Source organism: Clytia hemisphaerica, unplaced genomic scaffold, assembly GCF_902728285.1.
Source record: "Clytia hemisphaerica strain Z4C2 unplaced genomic scaffold, Clytia hemisphaerica genome assembly, whole genome shotgun sequence".
Lineage (NCBI taxonomy): Eukaryota > Metazoa > Cnidaria > Hydrozoa > Leptothecata > Clytiidae > Clytia > Clytia hemisphaerica.
The window spans coordinates 568,676-590,816 of record NW_027104543.1 but is presented as its reverse complement, the minus strand read 5'-3'; the positions used below and the strand labels follow the sequence as shown (position 1 = coordinate 590,816).

At 35.8% G+C, this 22,141-nt stretch overlaps 1 protein-coding gene across 1 annotated transcript; it reads left to right on the top strand.

Annotated features, from left to right (window-relative positions):
• The first annotated feature begins 7,201 nt into the window (after nucleotides 1–7,201).
• On the top strand, nucleotides 7,202–22,141 carry LOC136822667 (chromatin modification-related protein MEAF6-like). The gene is made up of 8 exons (XM_067078957.1): nucleotides 7,202–7,310; nucleotides 14,679–14,791; nucleotides 19,294–19,387; nucleotides 19,750–19,783; nucleotides 20,362–20,433; nucleotides 20,598–20,634; nucleotides 21,467–21,521; nucleotides 21,975–22,141. The coding sequence occupies exons 1-8, from the start codon at nucleotides 7,236–7,238 to the stop codon at nucleotides 21,996–21,998; spliced, it is 504 nt and encodes a 167-aa protein (XP_066935058.1). The 5' UTR covers nucleotides 7,202–7,235; the 3' UTR covers nucleotides 21,999–22,141.

Below are 22,141 nucleotides of genomic sequence, written 5' to 3'. Positions count from 1 at the left end.
TTTCATGCTTTTTCAAAGTTATTATAAAGTCAATATGTATAAAGCCTTAAGGGCTCTGACCATAGTCAGAAAATTGATTTTAGTATCTGAAACATAAAAGTTATGTTTTAGATTCTTTAACACTTTTAACAAAGAATTGCCTTTATAAATTGCTTTTTAATCAAATCCCTTAAGAGTAATTAAAAACTTGATTGCAAAAATGACGTTATGAACTTTAAAAAGACGTTAATAATATGTTGCATCACCTTCTTTTATAAAAAATGCTAAGTTTTAATGGGTAATTAACCTTTTTGTTTCGAACTTTTTTCAAACTGTCCGCAAAGAATTGAACTATTTTAAATTTTGCGGAAAATTTTTCTAAAAAGATGTGTCAAAAGTTATGACTGTTTTTTTAAGCAAAATCCAGATGAAAAATTGATGAAAAACCACTATTTTGAAGATTTCGAGACAAAGAAGCATTTAGAAAAGTTTTCCGCAAAAATTTTTATTGTTCGGTAAAAGATACACCATTTACTGCGAAAAATTTTTCAAAATGTTTTTTCTTCGCCGAAACTAAGCTCTTCAAAGTTGAAATACTCTTCCTCGCAAAAGTCTTCATTTTCTTCTTCATCAAACTTTTTCAATACAATTTTTGAATTTTCAGATTCAGGAATAGTTTGTCTAATAGAAAATGTATAACATGCTATAGTTTTGTTGGTTACATCAGTCAGAAAACACATTTTAAACACGGCAATTATGAAAAATTCACTATGGTCAGAGCCCTTAAGTGAAATATTGTGAACTTTCCAAATAAGATTGCGAGCGTAGAAAAAAGCATTTTGTCGAATTCGGTCTTATTTTATCGGTAAAAAAAACATTACGGTGTCAATGATGGATTATTTTGGTTTTGGTTTATCGATGAATGTGTAATAGCATAAATCAAGAATTGCGAGATTTTATATTTACGATTTTTTTGGTATTTTTGATTTTTTAATCATTCCAAAACAGAGGGTAATTTAGCAAAAAGTTAAAGGGAATTTAAATAGTGGTATGGGGTTGGTCTAAAAAGCAGGGTAGCCAATGGGGTAGCCAATTGGGCTAGGTTATGGGGTACCTCTTTTTGCCCAAACTTTTGAAATATGAAACCTGTTTTCATGTGGAAATAACGGGTTGGTCTAAAAAGCAGGGTAGCCAATGGGGTAGCCAATTGGGCTAGGTTATGGGGTACCTCTTTTTGCCCAAACTTTTGAAATATGAAACCTGTTTTCATGTGGAAATAACTATACAACATCTTGTTAATGATTCCATGTAATAAAATTTAAGATTCCTTTCGAACTTCAGCCACAATAGCCTTTTTTCCAAAGGTACTGAACTTTGTTACTTCTCAAGAGACCTGGCGCCATTTTGTCTTCCTTCTTGGCTTCGTTTGAACATTTACAGACTCGAATAAAAAATATATACAAAACAGTTTTTAATATTTTAGATTTACATTTTATTTATGTTTTTAATTGTTATTTCCGTGAAGCTGTAATTCGATGATAATAGCTTTGGAATCGCCTTTGGGCCATATGATCTCTAATCTTGTCATATCTTAACAATCCTTTGTTATTGAATCTATTGTTTAATTTATATCATGTTTAGATGTTTCAAACAATTATTCCTTTCAAAAGTTTTTAATATGACAGCTTATAATAGGTACAAAAAGTCTTTTGAAATAGCTCTATTATAATGAAGCTCTATTTCTTACTCCTCGTGCATTAACACGTGGTAACTTTTATATCTTTGTTTATCTTTGTAATCATACATGATCAATCTAAGTATCAATCAGATTCGTGCTCCCTGGTCAGTAAAATGTGGTTCTATGCATTCATTTTCAGTATTTCTATTCTGGTCTGTAAAATATTTAGGTACCCCACAACCTAGCCCAATTGGCTACCCCAATTGGCTACCCTGCTTTTTAGACCAACCCGGAAATAACTATACAACATCTTGTTAATGATTCCATGTAATAAAATTTAAGATTCCTTTCGAACTTCAGCCACAATAGCCTTTTTTCCAAAGGTACTGAACTTTGTTACTTCTCAAGAGACCTGGCGCCATTTTGTCTTCCTTCTTGGCTTCGTTTGAACATTTACAGACTCGAATAAAAAATATATACAAAACAGTTTTTAATATTTTAGATTTACATTTTATTTATGTTTTTAATTGTTATTTCCGTGAAGCTGTAATTCGATGATAATAGCTTTGGAATCGCCTTTGGGCCATATGATCTCTAATCTTGTCATATCTTAACAATCCTTTGTTATTGAATCTATTGTTTAATTTATATCATGTTTAGATGTTTCAAACAATTAATTCCTTTCAAAAGTTTTTAATATGACAGCTTATAATAGGTACAAAAAGTCTTTTGAAATAGCTCTATTATAATGAAGCTCTATTTCTTACTCCTCGTGCATTAACACGTGGTAACTTTTATATCTTTGTTTATCTTTGTAATCATACATGATCAATCTAAGTATCAATCAGATTCGTGCTCCCTGGTCAGTAAAATGTGGTTCTATGCATTCATTTTCAGTATTTCTATTCTGGTCTGTAAAATATTTAGGTACCCCACAACCTAGCCCAATTGGCTACCCCAATTGGCTACCCTGCTTTTTAGACCAACCCGTGAACAAATACACAAGCAGACACATCAAATATATCAAAAAACATACAAACACAAAACAAAACCCGAAGTCCTAGACTTGTGACTGGCATAGTGACTTTCCACGTGTTTAAGGGCCCACACTCAGTCGCCTTCAGGAAACATAACAGAAAAAGATACTGACCAGCAGCTTCCAAATAAATAACAAACAACAAACAGACACTACAACGAAATACAGTACAAAAGGGCAATAAGATATATATTTTCAAGATTTCAACTCTCTCAAGATTCACTCGTTCACCAGCTCTTGCGATAGTGGCAATCCAACCACAGTTTCTTCACTTCTAGTATGATTTCTTCAACGTTGTGGTAGAAACGTGTCAAAGGTGTGGCAACTTTGTCTAGTAGAAAGTATACTTCTTTTCTCGTTGTTATTTTAGTTTCTTCGGCTGGTTCCGTGGTTTTTACGTTTTAGTTTATTTTATGTTATTACGCGCGTTTTATACTTTCACTAAACATCTTTTTACTATCTTTTTGTGGTGGTGTTTAATCAACACTGCTTGGCCTACCTACACAACCTTATTTCCATCACATAGGAGGATATTTTTACTAATGGCCGAAATCCTGTGTAGGTCGAAAACTGAGGAACAGATTATGTGTTTTGTGAAAGTACTTATTTGTCATTGAGTTGCTTTCTTCCTTATAGTCATTTTAGATCACTAGTTTTGCATTGATGGATTTCTATGTCATCGTATTTTCCTTTTCAACTTCAACCTGATTGATTTTCTGTGAATGGTTCATTCATTCATTTGAGTTGTTGAAGGTTTTATACTTCTATACTATATATGGTGAAGATCAGAGATCTGACCTCAAGGAGAGAAAGTGTTGAAAATACGAAATAAAATAAAGATGAAACATAAAAAGGCACTAATATTTTTATAATTATACGTTTTTTTTCCATTTTTTTGAATTTTTCTAAATATATAAATCAAACCAATCAAACATCCTGTCAAGAAATGAGAATTTTATGCGAAAAAGAACCAACAAACCAATAGACATAAAGTTTAAAAAGCCAAGCAGAAAAACACAAACACCAAAACCCACTCAAAAACCCAACCAATGCAATCTGGAGTCCCTGACTTGCGACAGGTGCAGCGGCTTTAAACATGTTTTATGGACGTCCAACACTCAGCCTCCCCCAGATTGCATAACCCTGAACCGACCCGCAGTCCAAACAAACTAACAAACATAGAAAAATAAACAAAAACTCCCACACAAATACAAAGAAACAAAAAAGGTAAACAACAGACAAGAACAAGAACAAGACAAACGACAAAAAACACAAATTTTTTAAAAAGTAGGCCCAGAACCCGGTTCGACACCTAAAGTCCGTGCAGCCGTCTGTACGGGAAAGAACGAAAAAGAAATGACTGAGAAAACTAACATACAATACATAATAATAAAAAAAAAAAAAAAAAAAAAAAAAAAAAAAAAAAAAAAAATGTTTCAATTTTTCAAAATGCAGTTGCGCTAAAAAACCATTTAAAGATTCTCCGAATTTCATAAAAGTCTCTGGAAATCTATCAAAACACTTTACTATTTGTTTTCGCAAGAAAGATCTTTCAGCTCCCTGATTGAGCATGCGCTTGAACAGTTCTGAAATTCTGGGCAGAACATCTTCAAAAAGAAGAGTGCATCTAGCAATGCGTAGGACCTCAGAATATATAGAGCTGTAAAAGATGATTGATGGTAAATTACTATCTTTATGTGGCATTCTCACAATGAAAAAGGGAAAGGCGTCTCTCTTGTCAAACAATTTGTAGCGAAAGATGTTATTTTCAATGCTTATATCTAAATCCAAAAACGTTGCATGTGTTCCATGATGTTCAACTTTCAACTGTAGCTCTTCCGGATATATATCATTATAACATGAGAAAAAATCATCTCTATCATTAATAGCGCAAAGGTCATCAATAAATCTACCAACTGAATGAAAATTGTATGCTCTAGGAGAACTAGTAGATATCAAATTTTGTACATATTTAGATTCGTAATAATAAAGAAAAAGGTTAGCCCAAAATGGAGCTGGATCTATTCCCATCGGGATACCGATGTTTTGTCTGAGTATATGATTACCAACTTTGAAATAGCAATTCTTGATTAAAAATTCAACACACTCTGATAAGGAAATGTTGGTAAAAAATCTGTTATCTTTTCCTTTTGCTGTCCAATAGACTGAATTTGCAGAAAATCCAAGTTTATTGCGACATGCCCCATCAAAAACGAAATTAATGATATCTGTCAAAGTTTTTACAAGTAATTCATGAGGAAGAGTGGTATAAAGTGTAGCAAAATCGAAGGTAGAAATTCTTTGTGCTTTTTCTTTGCATTTATCCGATTTAGATGTTCAATAACCGGTGAAGAATTTTGAACCACCCAAAATTTGCTAAACCCAGAAAAGAATCTTGATTTTCTGTGAAAACTTTCAACATGTTTGTAGAGAACTTTAAAAACATTTGAAACAACTGCGGTCAACGGTTTGGTGCTACAAGTTTTAGAGGCTACAATAAATCTGAAACCAATAGGATTTTTATGCATTTTTGGCATCCAATACATGATGGGAAGAGTTTTCATTTTTTCTATCAATCCTAAACCAAAGCGCTTACACATTTCCTCATTTGTATTGATGATGGTATTGAAGTCTATGTCACTAGGCAAGTATGTATTATTGCCTGAAACCTCAGCAATGAGTTTGGCGACATAGAACTTCTTACAAATAAAGGCAAAGTTTTTGGAAGCTTTATCTATCGTCACTATGACGTATTTACGATGGAAGGATTCAAGATATTGCTGTACATTTTGATCTTTAAGCACAGAACTAGTTTTGAAAACTTTAGTTTTAGGCTTCCAAATGTTGATTGTATCTCTTACTTTTGACATAATTGCTTCTTATATTGGAGCAAATTTGAGCTTTTAAAATCTGAGATCCTATGAACCTAAGCCTTAAGTGGGCTTAAGTATCGTGTTAAAACTCAGAGCTAAAACTCTATTTCCCAACTGTTGTTTAACGCGCTTAAAAATCATTTGTGGTGTTTAAAATTTCGCAGAGAAATCCCCTTTCTTTGTCTCAAATATTTTGTCCATGATATTGTGTATCAAAATGCTTCGAAAAAAAACTAAAAAACATTAACTAACGTTATTTAAGGGGCGGAAAACTTGTCCTTCCGTGTACCCCAGGCTTTACCTTATCGAAGAAAAAAATGTCGGGGGAAAGTGACGAAATTTTACCCCGGTGAATTTTTACACCGATATTTCATCACCCGAACAAAACTTTTATCCGATTTTTTTATCCCCGACCAAAACTTTTACCCAATTTTTTAAACCCCAACCAAAATTAAAATCTATATTTTTTACACCTTTATTAACCGAAATTAGTGCTTTAATTTAAACGCCGAATTACAAGATTTTTTGGAGCTAGTGGAGGAAACCATTTCATTTGGACAATTTAGTTGGGTGAAGGTGACTTAAATTGTAAATTTCGTCGGGGAAAAGTGACGAATTCGAAATTTTGATCGGGGGAAAGTCACGAAAATCCCTCTAGTACAGTAGTATAGTAGTAGGTGACGAATTTTTTCCCCGACGAAAAAAAACCTCGACTAAAAAAACTCGTGACATTTTTTCCCTGATAGTGATAAGGTATTTACGTTACTGATTGACCTCAGAGAATTATGTAGCGCTCTCAGTGATAAGGTATTTACGTTACTGATTGACCTCAGAGAATTATGTAGCGCTCTCAGTAAGCACCAAAAAGCTACCCTGAGTATCAGAGGTTAAGTTTTCAAAAATATATCAACCTCTGAAGACCAATAATAGAAATTTTATCGCGTATGTGTCAATCCCATTGTAGAAAGAATCAAAGATGAAGAGCAAATGTTACCTTATTAATGTCTAGCAGACTGTATCATATCAGTATGCAGTTTACTATTTATAAATTCCCCAGAAACCTCCATGTGTAATTGGAGTGAGTTTCTTTCAAAAGAAATCCTTTACATGATCCCCAAATGTATATTATGTATGATTCTCTTATCACTGACTCTTTTTAAAAAGCATTGATGATATTTTTTAGTTGTGTTTTCAACTTTGAACTTCATCCAAGATCTTGGATGGTCGTCATGGTGTTACTTTTGTCTTCGTTGATTGCGCGCTGAATAGAATCTCTATCCGTCGGCACAGCGTCAACAGCATCGATATATGATTTCGACCTGTGCTTTTAACGGTACCAAAAAGCTGATGATACGCAGGGGGAGGAGGGGACAACAACAAGGTTCGTTGAAGGTGCGGAACCCCACGCGACCCCGAACAAAGACGGAGGTAACTCGGACGAGAATCTTATACACGTGCAACCTAAGAAAGTAAGTGGCTTCATTCCCCCCGCCATCCATTCAAGAGTTTTGGGTTTAAGCTCCCTCTGCTGCTCTGGCGCCGGCGGGTCATCGTTGTTGACGGAATGGAACACAAACGGTTCCACGTACGCCCTCGGGCGGCAAAGCTCAAAACAAAATACTTATATCCGCCACAATAAATTTTCACAACAAACAAATGACAAAAAAAGATGGCGGCTCAAGACAGCATCCAAGACACAAGGACTGAACTTGCAGATCTTTTGAAGAAGAAAGAAGAGCTTGCTGTAAGTATTTTTAGTTTGAAAGTAAGAAGGAAATTGCCAATAAAAGAATATGTTTGTTGAGAAATGATTTTGAGGTGTGCTTCAGTTGGCCAGTTGCATAGAATTGACAGTTGCAAAATTCCAGACGATCTCAATCGAACAGAATCGACGATCGAACCAAATCGAGCGCAATCGACCGATTGAAATTCGATTGTCAAACGCAATCGAATCTCAATAGAACGTCAAAATTCTGGGTAATATTCGATTGGTTCGATTGTTGTTCGACTGGTTTCGAACGTCGATTCCGTTCGATTGAGATCGTCTGGCTTTATTCTTGCAGCTTTCCAACATCCAAGCTCTCAAACATCACAAGCCGAATGAAATTACTTTCGATTTCCCATAGAAATTATGCGATGAACAATCCGGGGGTCAATGACAATGAATCGACGATCGAACGCAATCAAACGCAATCGAACATCAATCGAACGCAATTTATCGAACATCAATTGAATCTGAAAATTGCGGTAATATAAGATTTGATTGCGTTCGACAATCGAATTTCAATTGGTCGATTGCATTCGATTTGGTTTGTCTGGTTCGATCGTCGATTCCGTTCGATTGAGATTGTCTGGAAAATTCTGCAACGTTTAATTTTTTCGCAATGCTTCCAAAAAAAGGTGCCTAAAAGATTGCGCTATAAGTACGCAACGCTTCCAATCAAAGTCTGTGATTGAAATGAAAACTTTGAATACCAGAGCATTTTTTTTTGAATGACAGTCAAAATCAGACTTTTCAGTCTGGGAAAATCCTTCAAATTGCACGCAACATCTGAGACCCCTCTGTCTGCGTGTCCAGTCAGGGACCAATCTAGTTTAACCCTAGTACAAAAACAAACCTCAAAAAAAAAGTTAAAATTATTATTTTTTTTTTTTTTTTTTTTTTTATCTATAGTATAGTCCCACGAACAAATAGTACAAATCTAAAGGTTCCTATCCTCCCGCAAAAGGACCACCAGATCATACCGCCAGGAGGAAGGAACCCCAAATGAGCTTACAAAATGAGCAATAATGACTAAGAAATGAAAATATATATAAAAAGAAAATATATATAAAAAGAAAAAAACAACAAAAACTAACTACAGAAAATAATTGATAACAAAAATAAAAATAAACAGAAAGAGCTAGGAGAGCACTTGGAGCATAAGACTAGAATAACGGTCCCCCAAAACGTCCAGTATCGCAGATGAATTTTATCGTTATGCTCAATATATCATGATTTTGGACAACGCTAAATTCGGGGTCACCATAAAGAAGTATTCTACACAATGTTCTGGGATTAAATGGAAACAAAGTTATGTCAAGTTGAAGAAGGCTGTCAAACATAACAAGTCTGTCGTTAGAGTAATCAGAGCAATGCACCAAAAAATGCTGTGTTGTTTCGACTGAATTTTGTCGACAGTTGCAAAAAGGGTCGACTGTGTCAGCAAAATTGTGCCTGAACTTATGCTCACGAAGATGACTGAAACCAACCCTTAATCGGTTAAGGAGAACCACGCCCTTGTTGTCACTAGCTTTGAAAACTGAGTTAGCACTGGGTCTGAGGAATTGGAGAATTGCTTGCTTAAAGGACTTAATAGTTGGAAGATTCCGTATATGATCTCCGAGGTTATTCCATTCATTTATGCAAAAAGGAAAGAAAGAGGCACGATAGCGCTCGGTTCTACAGAAAGGTGCCTCGAGTGGTGGTTTTATCCTTCGCCCTGCATTGCGCTCTTCCTCTCCTCTCTGGGGAGGAAGAATATTCGTAAGATAAGCAGGAGCAAAGCCATTGATTATTTTATAAAAAAATACGAGTCTTCTAGTTAACCGCCTGTTTGCCAGGCTTTCAAATCCTAGCTCAAGGTAGATTTTTTCTCTGGATGTTCCTCTGAAGCATCCGGTTATTGCAAGACAAGCATCATATTGAACAGACTCGAGTTTTTCAGAGAATGAGGAATTACCAGGACGATCATATACGATATCTCCATAATCTAAGTGTGGTCTAACATAGGTTTTGTATATAGTGACAAGAGAATCCCTGGGTAGAAACTTGCGAAGTCTGCGAATAAGACCAATACCTTGATTAGCCTTTTTTATTTTTTCATCAAGGTGACGGTCAAAGGCCAGCTTTTGATCGAGTATGAGACCAAGATGTTTTTGATGATCCTGAACTGCAATGGCTGCATTATTGAATGTAATTTCTGGGGGGTCAGGTGGATTTAGCCTCCTGGTAAAGTACACTTCAACTGCCTGTTTAGAAGGATCAGGGTTGAAGGACATTTTCCATTGATGAGCCCACTCACTTATCTTCTGCATGTCACTGTTCAACTCTTGAGAACAGCGAATATGATCTAGGATGAGTGAAAACAGGGACGAGTCATCAGCAAAAATTTTGATTATGGAAAGGATTGCCTCAGGGAGGTCGTTAATGTAAATCAAAAAAAAGAGGGGTCCGAGAATAGATCCCTGGGGTACACCGGCCAAGATTTCTGTCCAATCAGAAGCCTGACCATCAAGAACCACCCGCTGCGATCTCCCATGAAGAAAATTCTGGATTAATGAAAGAAGGGGGCCAGAAACACCATATGACTTGAGTTTGAATAACAAACCATCGTGCCAAACTCTGTCAAAAGCTTTGGAAATATCAAGGAATACTCCACGAGTGTCTAGAGGTGGATCAACATCAAAACCATTCAGAATGTCGTGTGTTATAGATAACAGCTGAGACACACAGGAGTCACCCTTGCGGAACCCAGACTGGGAATTTGTGAAAAGATTGTTGTTTTCGAAATAGGTGTAGACGGAGTCAAAGATACACTTTTCAAAGATTTTTCCAAAAATAGGCAGGAGAGACACTGGTCTATAGTTTTTTACTACACTCTTGTCCCCTTTATTTTTGAATATAGGAACAACATTAGCCTTTTTCCAGTTTGATGGAAAAATGCATGAATCTAAAGAATATTGATAGATCTTCATAAGAGGTTTAACCAAGGATTCGTCACAGATCTTAACCATCTGTATAGAGATGTCATCCCAACCATGCGCTTTGTTAGTTTTAAGTCCGCGAATGAGGGCTAAAATTTTGACTTGATCTAGAGGTATATTGTTTATTCTGAGATTAGTTACATAGTTTTGTTGCGGCAATACACTATCAGTGTCTATGAGAGAGCACTGATTTGCAAAGAATTGATTAAAAATATTTGTTTTCGTTGGAACATCAGCAATAAGATTATTGCTGGCATCTCGAACAGGTGGAATCCTTGGTGACTTCCTCCTATGAAGAAATTGATTTAGAATAGACCAGTATTTCTTAGAACCCAAGTTTGGATCATTGAAGTTATTTGCTAAGCGAGAGAAATAAAATTCTTTAGCATCTCTGACAGCCCTTCTACACCTAGATTGATGTTCTTGGAGGATTTTGAGGTCTTCTTTTCTCCTCCCATTTTTTACATACCGCTCATAAACTTTAGATTTTTCAAGTAGGGCTCTCTTTATCTCAGCTGTCATCCATACTGCATCCTTATTCCTGATGGTAATGATTTTATTAGGCACAAAGTTTGACATGATATTAATGATGGTTTCAGTCAAGAAGGAGACCCGGCCATCCATATCAGTTCCCTCAAAAAACCTATCCCAGTCAACCATGTCCACCGCCCTTCGAATAAGATCGGGATTTGCTTTGGAAAAGTCCCAAACCTTTCGTTTGTAAGATGGTGGGAAGGGGATTTTAAAATTTAGTTTACAAAAGGTTATCTGGTGATGGCACTTAGGGTTCAAGGATGGAAAGATACCACTATCCAGAATCAAATGATCAGCTGATGAAAAAATTAGATCAATGCAAGAAGTTGAATTATCAAGGAGATGAGTAGGCCCATCAATTAATTGTTGCAGACCATGCTGGGTAGCTAAGTTTTGAATTTCTCTACCTCTAGGATCAGTGACGTCACCGCTCCACCAATCAGAATTCTTAACATTGAAATCCCCAAGAAAAAGTGTAGCAGTAGGAGAAAAATTTTGGATATTTATTATAGTCTCCTCCCATTTACGAGAGAAAACATCGAATTCGTCAGAAGTCTGACTGGGGGACGGTAACAGACACAAAGAAAAAACCGGTTCGCACCGGTTTTCATCTCAGCTACAAGACATTCGTCCAAAGTAGTGAGTTGTGGTTTTACGTCAAGACCTAGGTGGTCTCGATGATAAATACAAACACCGCCTCTCTTATTGTTAGAGGGATGGTCGCATCTTTTGATCTCATAATTTTCAATAACCAGCCTAGGATCGTCATCTTTTATCTCAGAGTTAAGAAAAGTTTCACCCAAGCAGACTATGTCGAACTTATGAATGTTTAGAAATGCAGAAAGTTGTTTAATCTTAATAAAATCTCCCATAGAATCTTCAACCCAAACGCTATTCAGATTCCAATGACAAACACTAAGCGTGGTTTCCCTCTCCGGCCCAGGATTAACCTCAATATCTCCGGACAAAAGAAGGCATAGAAGCATAAGTGTAAAAAGAAAATTTTGTAGGATGGAAAAACTAAAGGAGTGGTTAGGCTCACGATATTTCAAACATAAAATATTGAAAAATCCGATGCATGCTCTGTATTGACTAAGACTTACCCCCATGACAAACTCTTATTTTCAACAACCATCAAACAACATGACATAGGAAATTTGCTCTCGATGCTCTCTAAGCCGAAAAAGTAAAAACAAAAAAACAAAAAGATAATTCCGAAAAAAGTTGTAAAACAAGAAAAGAAGTGTATAATGCGTAAAGAACCATTATTGAGATAAAAGTTCAATACACTAATTATATTCAAACATAAAAAGATGACAAAAACAATTGAAAAGCAAATCATCTCAGAAAAGATGATTTGCAAAAAAAAACACGAAAAATGTATCAAACAAAGGACTCGAAACGTTGTTACAAGTCGTTAAGAACAGGGGAAAAAAAGGCGATTAATTATATCAAGTTAAGTTTGCTAAAAAGAAAAAAAAAACTGATTTTTGTTGGAAAACGAGATTTCAAAGGTTAAAGAGTGTGTTTATTTAAGTGAAAGAAAAAAAAAGAAAAAAAAGCATAAGGCGTAAAGGCGTATTTACTCAATCATTTTATCAAACTTTTCTTCGCTGTCAAAGAATCGGAACCCACCATCTTTCATTTTAGCCACAGTGTTGCAGTTTATATCTGCGAAAACAAATTCAACATTACAATCTGGCGTGATTTTTTCACGAGCCTTGTCAAGAAGATTTAACCTTTTAGTTGTCAAATCTAAGTACACCTTCACTTTATCACCACCATTTTTTCTTGCTCTATAGATACTACTGCGTTTACCAAAAGAAAAAAATTTCACAATCATAGTTTTTCGTTCTTTGCCAACTCTATGAGCCCTGTCAATATCTTCTTTCTTGATTTCAATTTTCAAAGATTCTTTACATACCTCGATTACCTTATCAACACATTGCTTACTAGATTCCTCTCTGGCTTTTGGTATACCATTAATTCGAAGACACTGCCTTCTTGAATATTGTTCGTTATTGTCAGCATGAGATTTTAATGCTTCAACAGAAGCTTCCAGAACAGCCACTTTGTCCTCAAGTTGGGAGATTTTCAGATCATTTCTAGTCACTTTAACATTAAGATTATCAATTTCCAACTTTTGATCAGATAGAGTTTTACATAGATTTTGAAACATTTCTTTCAAATCGTTAAAACCTTCCTCTACAGCCAAGGATTTACCAAATTCTGTTAATTTCTTTTCCATAACTTCCTCAAATTTGGCCATTTCAGTGTTAGATCTTGAATTCCTTTGGTTGCTCATTATTAAAATCAAACCAATAATCCAAGCAAAACAAAGTTCAAATCATGAGCATAAATCAAACAATCAAAGTTTATATCAACATAAAAACAAAGTTTGAATCAGCAATCTATCATAACATAAGCAAAAAATTTCAAACGCCCTTTTTCAGAAACGAAATTCTAGAGCATGACCGTTCTCATTGAAGGTCGGAAAAATCTGGTTGTTGCAAAATTTGTGTAGGAGAGCAGATTTTTATGATTGAATTATGATATTAAAATTATTAAAGTGAAGAAAAGTTGGAGGGGAAGCTTCAGGTGGTAATATCATCACTGATGCCGAAATTTTCTCAGAAGACGCCAACAGTTGGGTGTTTAAAATAAAAATGGCAATTACAGTATTGCTCTTTTTTGCAATTATTGTCGAAAACAGCAATTTTTTCAACAATGAAATGCTGAATCAGCAGAAAAGTAAAAAAAGTAAATACTGTAAATGAAAATTGCTGTTTTCGGCAATTATTGCCACTTTGGGAAATAAAAGTTGATTTTATTATTGAGCACGTGGTATTTGACACTCTCGCATAAATAGGTCCACTGTGCCTCCTTCAGTTTTGTTTTCAACTGGTTTTTGCCGGAAATGCAGATAGCAAAATCGAGTCATATGTAAACAAACTTACGACAAGGGTTTTGTTTTCTCTTTCTGACTGTGTTTCGGCATCGATGCAGGATCATATTATCATATTATTTTAGAATTTTTCATGTTATTGAGCAATGAAAAATTGAAAAAATCACTTTTAAAAATCTGAAAAACCTTTTCCTTGATGCAATTTTACAATTTTCAAACACCTCTGACATCTTTGCCCTTATAAGGACGACAAATTTTGCTGACTCTGCATTTCATCGTTGAAAAAATTTCCGTTTTCGCCAATAATTGCTAAAAAGAGCAATAATTGCTGTTTTTATCTTAAACACCCAACTGGCCAATCCTGCTAAATTTCTAGTCAATTAGATAACTATTTCAAAAGTTATCAAAAATATTTGTTTTGATTCACGCAGGGCTAATCTTGTATTAATCTTAAATCATAAATCGTTGAAAATAATTTAAAAAGTTGAAAAAGTTAAAAATGAAAAAGAAAAAGATCCTTCTCCGTGTTAGAAACTTTATTATTAGTATAGAGATACTTTGTAGCCTCCTGATTTCGCCTTTATGATTATTTATACGTTCTACATTGTAAATAACATCATCTGGAAGGTAGCTCGTTGGAGTTAAACACCCTACTTTTTGCAGGTGTGTTTTCAATTTGGTGGGCCTTCTTCTTTTTAATTTTCAATGCAATATTGTTGGTCATGATTTTCTTATCAGCAATCAATTATATACATAATATTTTGCATGTTTATGGTTTTTTGAATGTATATCATTGATGAACGTAACAGCCTCTAGAAAGTAGCTCATTTGAGTTAAACACTCTGCCTTTTGCTGTTTTCAAATTCAACGAGCCATCTTCTTTGTAAATTTGTTATGTGCAATCAATATTGTATTCTTCTTTACCAGGTCAGTTTGGCCAACCTTGAACGACAAATTTATGCATTCGAAGGAAGTTACCTTGAAGATACACAATTGTATGGAAATATAATCCGAGGATGGGATCGACTGCTCTCTCAGAAGTAAGTATCTAATAGTCGTGCGTTTTGTAATAGAACTAAATGGATTGGATTGAATAGGATTCCTTATTGTTACTATTCCTAAAAAAAAAACACTGAAAAAGTCCCCTGTTGTGGATGTCCAATCTTTAAGTTAACTTTGACAACCTAAAAATGCTGCAACTCGGTTTTTAATACATAATGACTGGTGAGGGCTTTACTGAGATGTATTGCTGCTAGAGGTCAAATATCGAACCGAGCTCGCCAGGTTTCTTTGAAAATACAGTGAAGTGTCCATAACTCGAACCTCTGTAAGCCAGTTGTCTCTTTAACTCGAGCAACTTTGCTGGTCCCTTTGGTTAACAATTCCTTAAAAACCTTACTCCATAACTCAAAATTTCCTTAACTGTGGAAAGGTGATTGAAGGAAACGAATTAGTTTCAATGATGGCAAAGGCCACATGTAAATATATTGTTTGTAATACATTAGATCTAAATGAAAAGAAAGAAGAATATAAAGAATATAAACTAATCTGAACATCCCACTGTAGATAGTGTTCGGTTTCCTTTTATATATACCGGGTGCACCAAAAAAAAGTATACAACTTTGTCGAGATATTGTGAGCTTCAGGATTTAAATTTTTTGTTCATTCTTTTTTTATTGTATAGAGGATGCTTTAACTTGAATTTTGAGCTATCATACATTAAATTTGAAAAATTAGTTTGAAAGTTATTTCCAAAAAACTACTTTTTTTATTATGTCGAAATTTAAAAAAATCATTAAAAACAGCGAGCAAACTTTTCTCTTAACACTTACCTTCTTTACACATAAAAATACCAAAGAAATGCAACTGTGCTCATCAAAACTCGTTGCGGAATTTAAGAATATGGTAAAACAAGCTATTCTCACGTGGGATTTTGATGTTATGTGAGAAAGTTTTTGAAACAAATAGATCACCATTCCTCGACTAGTTGCTCAAAGAACTTGGGTCTGCATTTAGTTTGCTGGTGTTGGAAATGTTCATGACGTGCAAATAAGATGGACAAACTGTTGGCAAAATATAAGATAAGAGAAAAAGGAATAAAAAAAACAATGAAATTGTGTTTTTGTCATTTTGTCTTATTTATAGCGTGATTGCTGTTTTTAATGATTTTTTGAAATTTTGACCTGGAAAAAAAGTCAGTTTTTTGGAAATAACTTTCGAACTACTTTTTCAAACTTAATGTATGATAGCTCAAAATTAAAGTTAGAGCATCCTCTATACGATAAAAAAAGAATGAACAAAATATATACATCCTGAAGCTCACAATATCTTGACAAACTTGTATACTTTTTTTTTGGTGCACCCGGTACAGTTCAACGTTTCTTTATATATAGTGAAGATATGTAATATCTGTCATTTTAGAAAAAGAAAAGTATTGATATATAAATAACTCAAACTGATAAAAACGAAAAAAAGTTAAGAATATTTTTGTTAATTGTGTATATTTACGATTTTTTTGGTATTTTTAATTTTTTAATCATTCCGAAACAGAGGGTAATTTAGCAAAAAGTTAAAGGGAATTTAAATAGTGGTATGTGAAAGAAAAACCTAATCCAAATGAAGATAGAAGAAAAGTAATAGTGGAGAAACAATGAATTGCAAAAAACTTTTTTGATAAACACACTTCCGTACAATCATTTACACAAGTACATCAAAATACATACAAAATGGGGACAAATACAAAAGCAAACACATCAAATAAATTAAAAAAAGATACAAACACAAAAGTTCAACGTTTCTTTATATACAGTTCAATGGCTCTTTCCCCTATCGGCGGGGAGCAAGTGGTTGTTGTTCCAAGAGGCCAGGCGCGTTATGAGATGCTAATCGTCGTAGGATATTTGATGACGATCTGGTAACTGTTGCTTGTGTTGAATGTGCTGGCTGAGGCTGAGCGGGCATAGGAACTGTTGGATGAGGAATAGTTGGAGGAGTAGTCTCTAATAGTGAGGCTGGAAGCAGATTGGTGGGTGTGGGTAGTGCTGTTGGTGATACAAATGTTGCTGGTCGAAGGAAGCGACGATTTTGCAGTGTCACTCTCCCTGAGCCATTGGTTCTGACTCTGTATTGTCTGTTAGGGAGTGTTTCTACAATTATCCCAGAGCGAATCCATCGGCGTTGATGCTTCTCACTACGGTTTTGGATGACGACAGTGGTTCCAACGGATAGGGACGGTAATGTTTTGGCGTGTCTGTTGTACTTCTTACTGATGACATGACATTTGTTTGTTCCCGTTGTCTTGCGTCTATCACCCATGATGAGTGAAGCTGGTAGTGGGATGGGTGTGTGGGTATGTGGTCACGCAGCTGGCGGTGAAGTAGGATATGGGCAGGACTGAGTTTGGGATCTGGTAGAGGAGTATTTCTGTATTGTAAGATTGCTCGAGAAACCTTGTTGTTGTCGATTTTGCCATTTGGTGATACGTTATCGAGTAGAATTCTTTTTGCAGCTTTCACACCTAGTTCTGCTCTGCCGTTAGACTGGGGATACTCTGCTGATGATAGACGGTGTTTGACTCCCCAATCTGATAAGAATTGTTGGAACTTGTTTGCGGTTAACTGAGGTCCTCCATCTGAACTGAATTCTTCTGGAACGCCATAGTTGGTGAAGAGGGAACGACAAGTGGATATCAGGGTGGCACTGGTGGCTTCATTGGTTCCAAAATGATACAGGCAGTTTCAGCCGCTATATTTATCAATAATCGTCAGATAGTAGTGACTTGCAATAATGAAATAATCACCGGTGATTATTTGGAATGGGTATTGCGGTGGAGGGCTTGGATGATCGGTTCCGTGGGCTGACACTGGGTGAGTGACTGATACAAGTTTTACAGCAGTTATGGATTCGTTGGATATCTTTGTTGATTCCCGGCCAATAGATACAATCTTTGACTCGAGCCTGCATGCCTGTGCAGCCTTGATAGGCGGAATAGAGGGCTTGAAGGATCTGATGACGGAGGTTCTTGGGTATCACGAGGCGTTCGTCTAACATTATGAGACCATTCCAAAGCGATAGACGATTTCTAACTTCCCAGAATGGTCGTAGATTAGCAGGTAGGCTTTCACGGGCTGTTGGGAAGCCGTCCTGGATGGTTTGTAGCAGTAACGAGTAGTCTATCAGTTGATCCATGTTCACGAATCTGATCGAGAGTAAGGAGTTGAACATGGTCAGTTGTTTGGCACATATTGATGGCGGAAATGGCACTGACTTCTGAATCGATGTCTGGATTACGATCATCTTCTGTCATGGTAGCAGTAGTTGTCGTTTGACGCCACACTTTCATGGTCTCCTTAAATGAGTCGATGGAAGCTACGCTGGCAGGGTTCCTGGACATGGCATCGGGTCCACGCATCCATTTTAAAGGGCAATACAGGATGGTGAATCTGAATTTGAGGGAACGGTTCTTTAGGTGCATTCTTTGTGTCACATTTACTATGCTGTTGTAGTAGTAAATACCCATATCCGTCCTTGCTCCAATCAGTTTGTAAACAAGTTGTGCGCTTATAGTCGAACGAACGAATACCTTCACTAACACTTGCGATTAACAATTGCTTTGATTCAATAAAAAGTTTGTTCAAAGTCTCATTGAATGTTAGAAAGTTTGGATGGTTGTTGATGATACTTGTTTGGGTAGTATCGTCACATGTGTTGTAAATCATTGATGCAATCTGGTTTGCTGGGATCCCTCCCAATCGATTTTGAATTTGCGAAACTGCGGATAAGTCATGTCAGACGTAATGGAAGGTAATTTTGCGGATTTATGTGAGGTGGTTGGTACGACAGAAGGAGTTGGATTAGTTGTAGCATACGTAGTCGAGTCTGGGGTACTGCTACTACTGACGTGTTGGAGAATATTCATTATATCCCCCAATAACTGCAATGCCCAGGTCTTTAAGAAATGACCTGTCCATAGAGGGTAATATCTCGAATGTCATTCGATTCTCTGTGAAGCTCTTTGCATACTGGTGTGCAGCTTCTTCTGTGATTCCAGCGTCCCGCAGGTATTTTTCCCAGTCTTGATCTGACTGTGACAGCGCCATGTAGAAAGGTGATTGAAGGAAACGAATTAGTTTCAATGATGGCAAAGGCCACATCTAAATATATTGTTTGTAATACATTAGATATAAATGAAAAGAAAGAAGAATATAAACTAATCTGAACATTAACTCGAACAAATTTTTGTTCCCCGTGTGTGTTCGAGCTATGGAGTCCCTACTGCAACTGACGTCACAGGGAATTTTCTTAACGATGGGCAACTATGCTATATAAGCCCGTCGTTATGTGAAAAGAGCATTTATTCCATTGCGTAAAAACTCGCACAGACTGCGTCAAAAAACAAAATGAAATTGAAGTTCACCCCGTTGTACTATCCATTTTTTATCCAAGTTTGTCATTTAAAATGTTTCTTTTAGACAATAAATTGTTCTCTTTAATGAATGGTCACAAAGAAAAGAGAAATGAGTTGATTTTCAAATTTTTATAGAGCCACCGGACCAAATCAGAAGATCGAGAAAAGAAACAGGAAATTCAAAGAATCTGAAAGGTTGTTTTCGAAATCATCAATTACATCGGCTGCTGTAAGTAATGCTTTGCCCCTCAAGGAGGGGCGTTTAATCGAGGGGGGGGGGTTTAAAGAAGGGGGTTTTTACGGTATCTGATTTGACTAAGTTTGTTGTTGTCAGTTTTCATTCCCTTCTTCCATGTCCAAAAATTCGACCAATTCGGTTAATATGTTAAACCAGCGCTTGTCTAACTTTCATGTAATGTAAGTTGAACGCTGACTGCAGGCTGGTGTCCTAACTATCCCCTCAGTCTAATCTTATTTTTAATCCTATATGTTCTCCTTGGTGGATTTTAATGTCTGTCAGTTCTCCAACATTTCGTTGGCATGTGCATCTTTTGTTATTATGTTCTCAGGAATTTTTTTGAATATTTTCAGGCGGTAGCTGGTATGGTACAACAAGACGACAAAAGTAAGACATTGTCGTTTTGAAATAACGCTCATTGTTTTGAATAAGAAAATTGGAATGTTTATACTGGACCCTATGAATTAAATGAACCCTCAAATAATTAAGAAGAAACTATTTACTGATCTAAGATCTGCGCATGGATAATTCTTGGGATGATTTTGATATTTTTCTCCTGAAAGGTAGATACAAAATGTCGCATTATGAGAAAAATGAAAAAAACTAACCTTACTCTCAAGGGTCTAAAATGAGGGAAATATCTTCGTAGAAAGTTTTACAGGCGCTGAAAAGATATCGAAAAATCAGGGACAAGCTGGAGTTTTTACAAGCTCTTATTTGATTTGGTTGGTCGTTAAGATGTAATAAAATAATCTTATTACTTTTTCTAAAGAAAGCGCCATCTCTATCACTTTAAATGACCAATTAGTGAAGTATCTTGTAAAAACTCCAAGGCATCTCAAAAATCAACGGTGAAGAAGAGGGGGCATTTATTTGGAACTCGAGATAACACTCTAAACCCCTTTTTGATTGTAAAAAGAATATTATCAAGTTAACGATCAAACTACTTTCATTTTCATTTTTAGAAGAGAATATTGACAGGATCGATTCAACTTTACATCATTCACATGGTGAACACTCTGGCAAAATCATGAAAAGTAAGAATTCTGTTCCTCTTCAGCCTTTCATTAGTTGACCTTAATCCATAACTCGAAATCGTTCGAAAGTTAGATATTAGATCAAGAAGGCGCTAATATTGAGGTTGCAGGTTCTGTCCATAATGGCGATGCTTGATGTTTTTCTTTTTCTGTCTTTACTTCAGACAGCCACATCCGAAAGAAAAAGAGCAGCAAACACAGGTAAAAACAGTTAGAGTTAAACTCCTTTTATATGAAAGCCTTATTGGGCCATTCTATTAAATTTCCATAGGGGGTGGACGAACCTTTTCAAGAAAAAAATATATAATTTTTGAAAATGTGTGGATACTCCCAATGGCAAAATTTGCTAAAAGATCCTTGGAAAATTTCTTTTCCTACCTCAAAGTGATGGTGGATGAAGTGAAATCAGTCTTTTAACCCCTGGAAATGTTAAAATATTTTGTGCGTACCATTACTGAATTGCAAGAGTGTGGGAAAGCAAAACACTGTATCGTTCAAATACGTGCATGGGCAACCATTTGCCCCAACTTGCTCGAATAACGTAGCCGATACACTGTGGTTCTGTTGTGTCGAGAGTACAGGGTCAACGGTGTTTTTTAAACGCCATGGTGTCCTTATCCTTGATTAGACGATTATCCGCAGATAGAGTCTAACCAATCCGAACCATAACGGTCTTTTTTTTCCTACCTACTCAATACGTAGCCTGTTCTTAACTCTTCTTCGCTGACTGAAAAGATGACGCGATGTTCGGTTTGTTACGTTTAGGCAACTATAGTGACGTTACATTTAACGCATCAATGTAATGCTATCTTTCATCTTAAAAAAGAGCACTGTTTTCTCCGATTTTGTCCCAGAAAACTAGGACAAAGTGAGACACAGAATCTCGCTAACCGAAACAGTCCGACACACGGCAAGTTTTTTTTCAAAATATGAAAAACGACACCCTTACGACACTTGACTTCTTTTTGTAGCAGCTTGAAAAGGACTTGGGGAAAGTTTACCGGGTACATTTTTTGTTTTCTCTTTGTTTCAGGATTGAGTTGAAATTGAAAAAGGGGCTGAGCAAGAATCGGGAAGTGGACATCGATGTAAGCATATTTTTTCCTCTTTTGAATAGTAATTTTTGTATAATACAGCGGAGTCCCTTTAACTCGAACCTCCATAACTCGATTGTCTCCTTAACTCGAACAAATTTGTGTTCCCCTTGCGTGCTCGAATTATAGAGAATCTACTGTGTAGAAGTATTTAGCATAAGATTTTGTTCTAGCGCAAAAGTTCTTACAATCATAGTCAGAGTATATTTGGATTTTGCGGTATTTCGTCGTTTTCAGAATTTCGGTTATGATGAAAAGGGCGATTTTAGCTTTCTACTTTATTCAGTTGCATATTTCGATTTTGGATTTTATTGCTTTCCAGTATTCCTTGCCTTGTTGGAATATTTTTTTTCAGACTGTATTGACAACTGCCAATTTTTATTGAAGAGTTTCTGAATGTTATGTATGTCAGTGTTTGTAATGATTTTGTTCGATTTTGTTCTTTAGGGAGACGAAGCATTCGACAATTGACTGAGGCCACACTGCAACAAGTTACTGACGTCATCAGATTCGTTTGTTGAAAATTTTCACTCAGTGAAAAGTTGTAAATAGTGTATTAAAATTATAAAACAAAACAAAGGGTTTGCTAGATTAGAAACCTAAATAATTTTTAA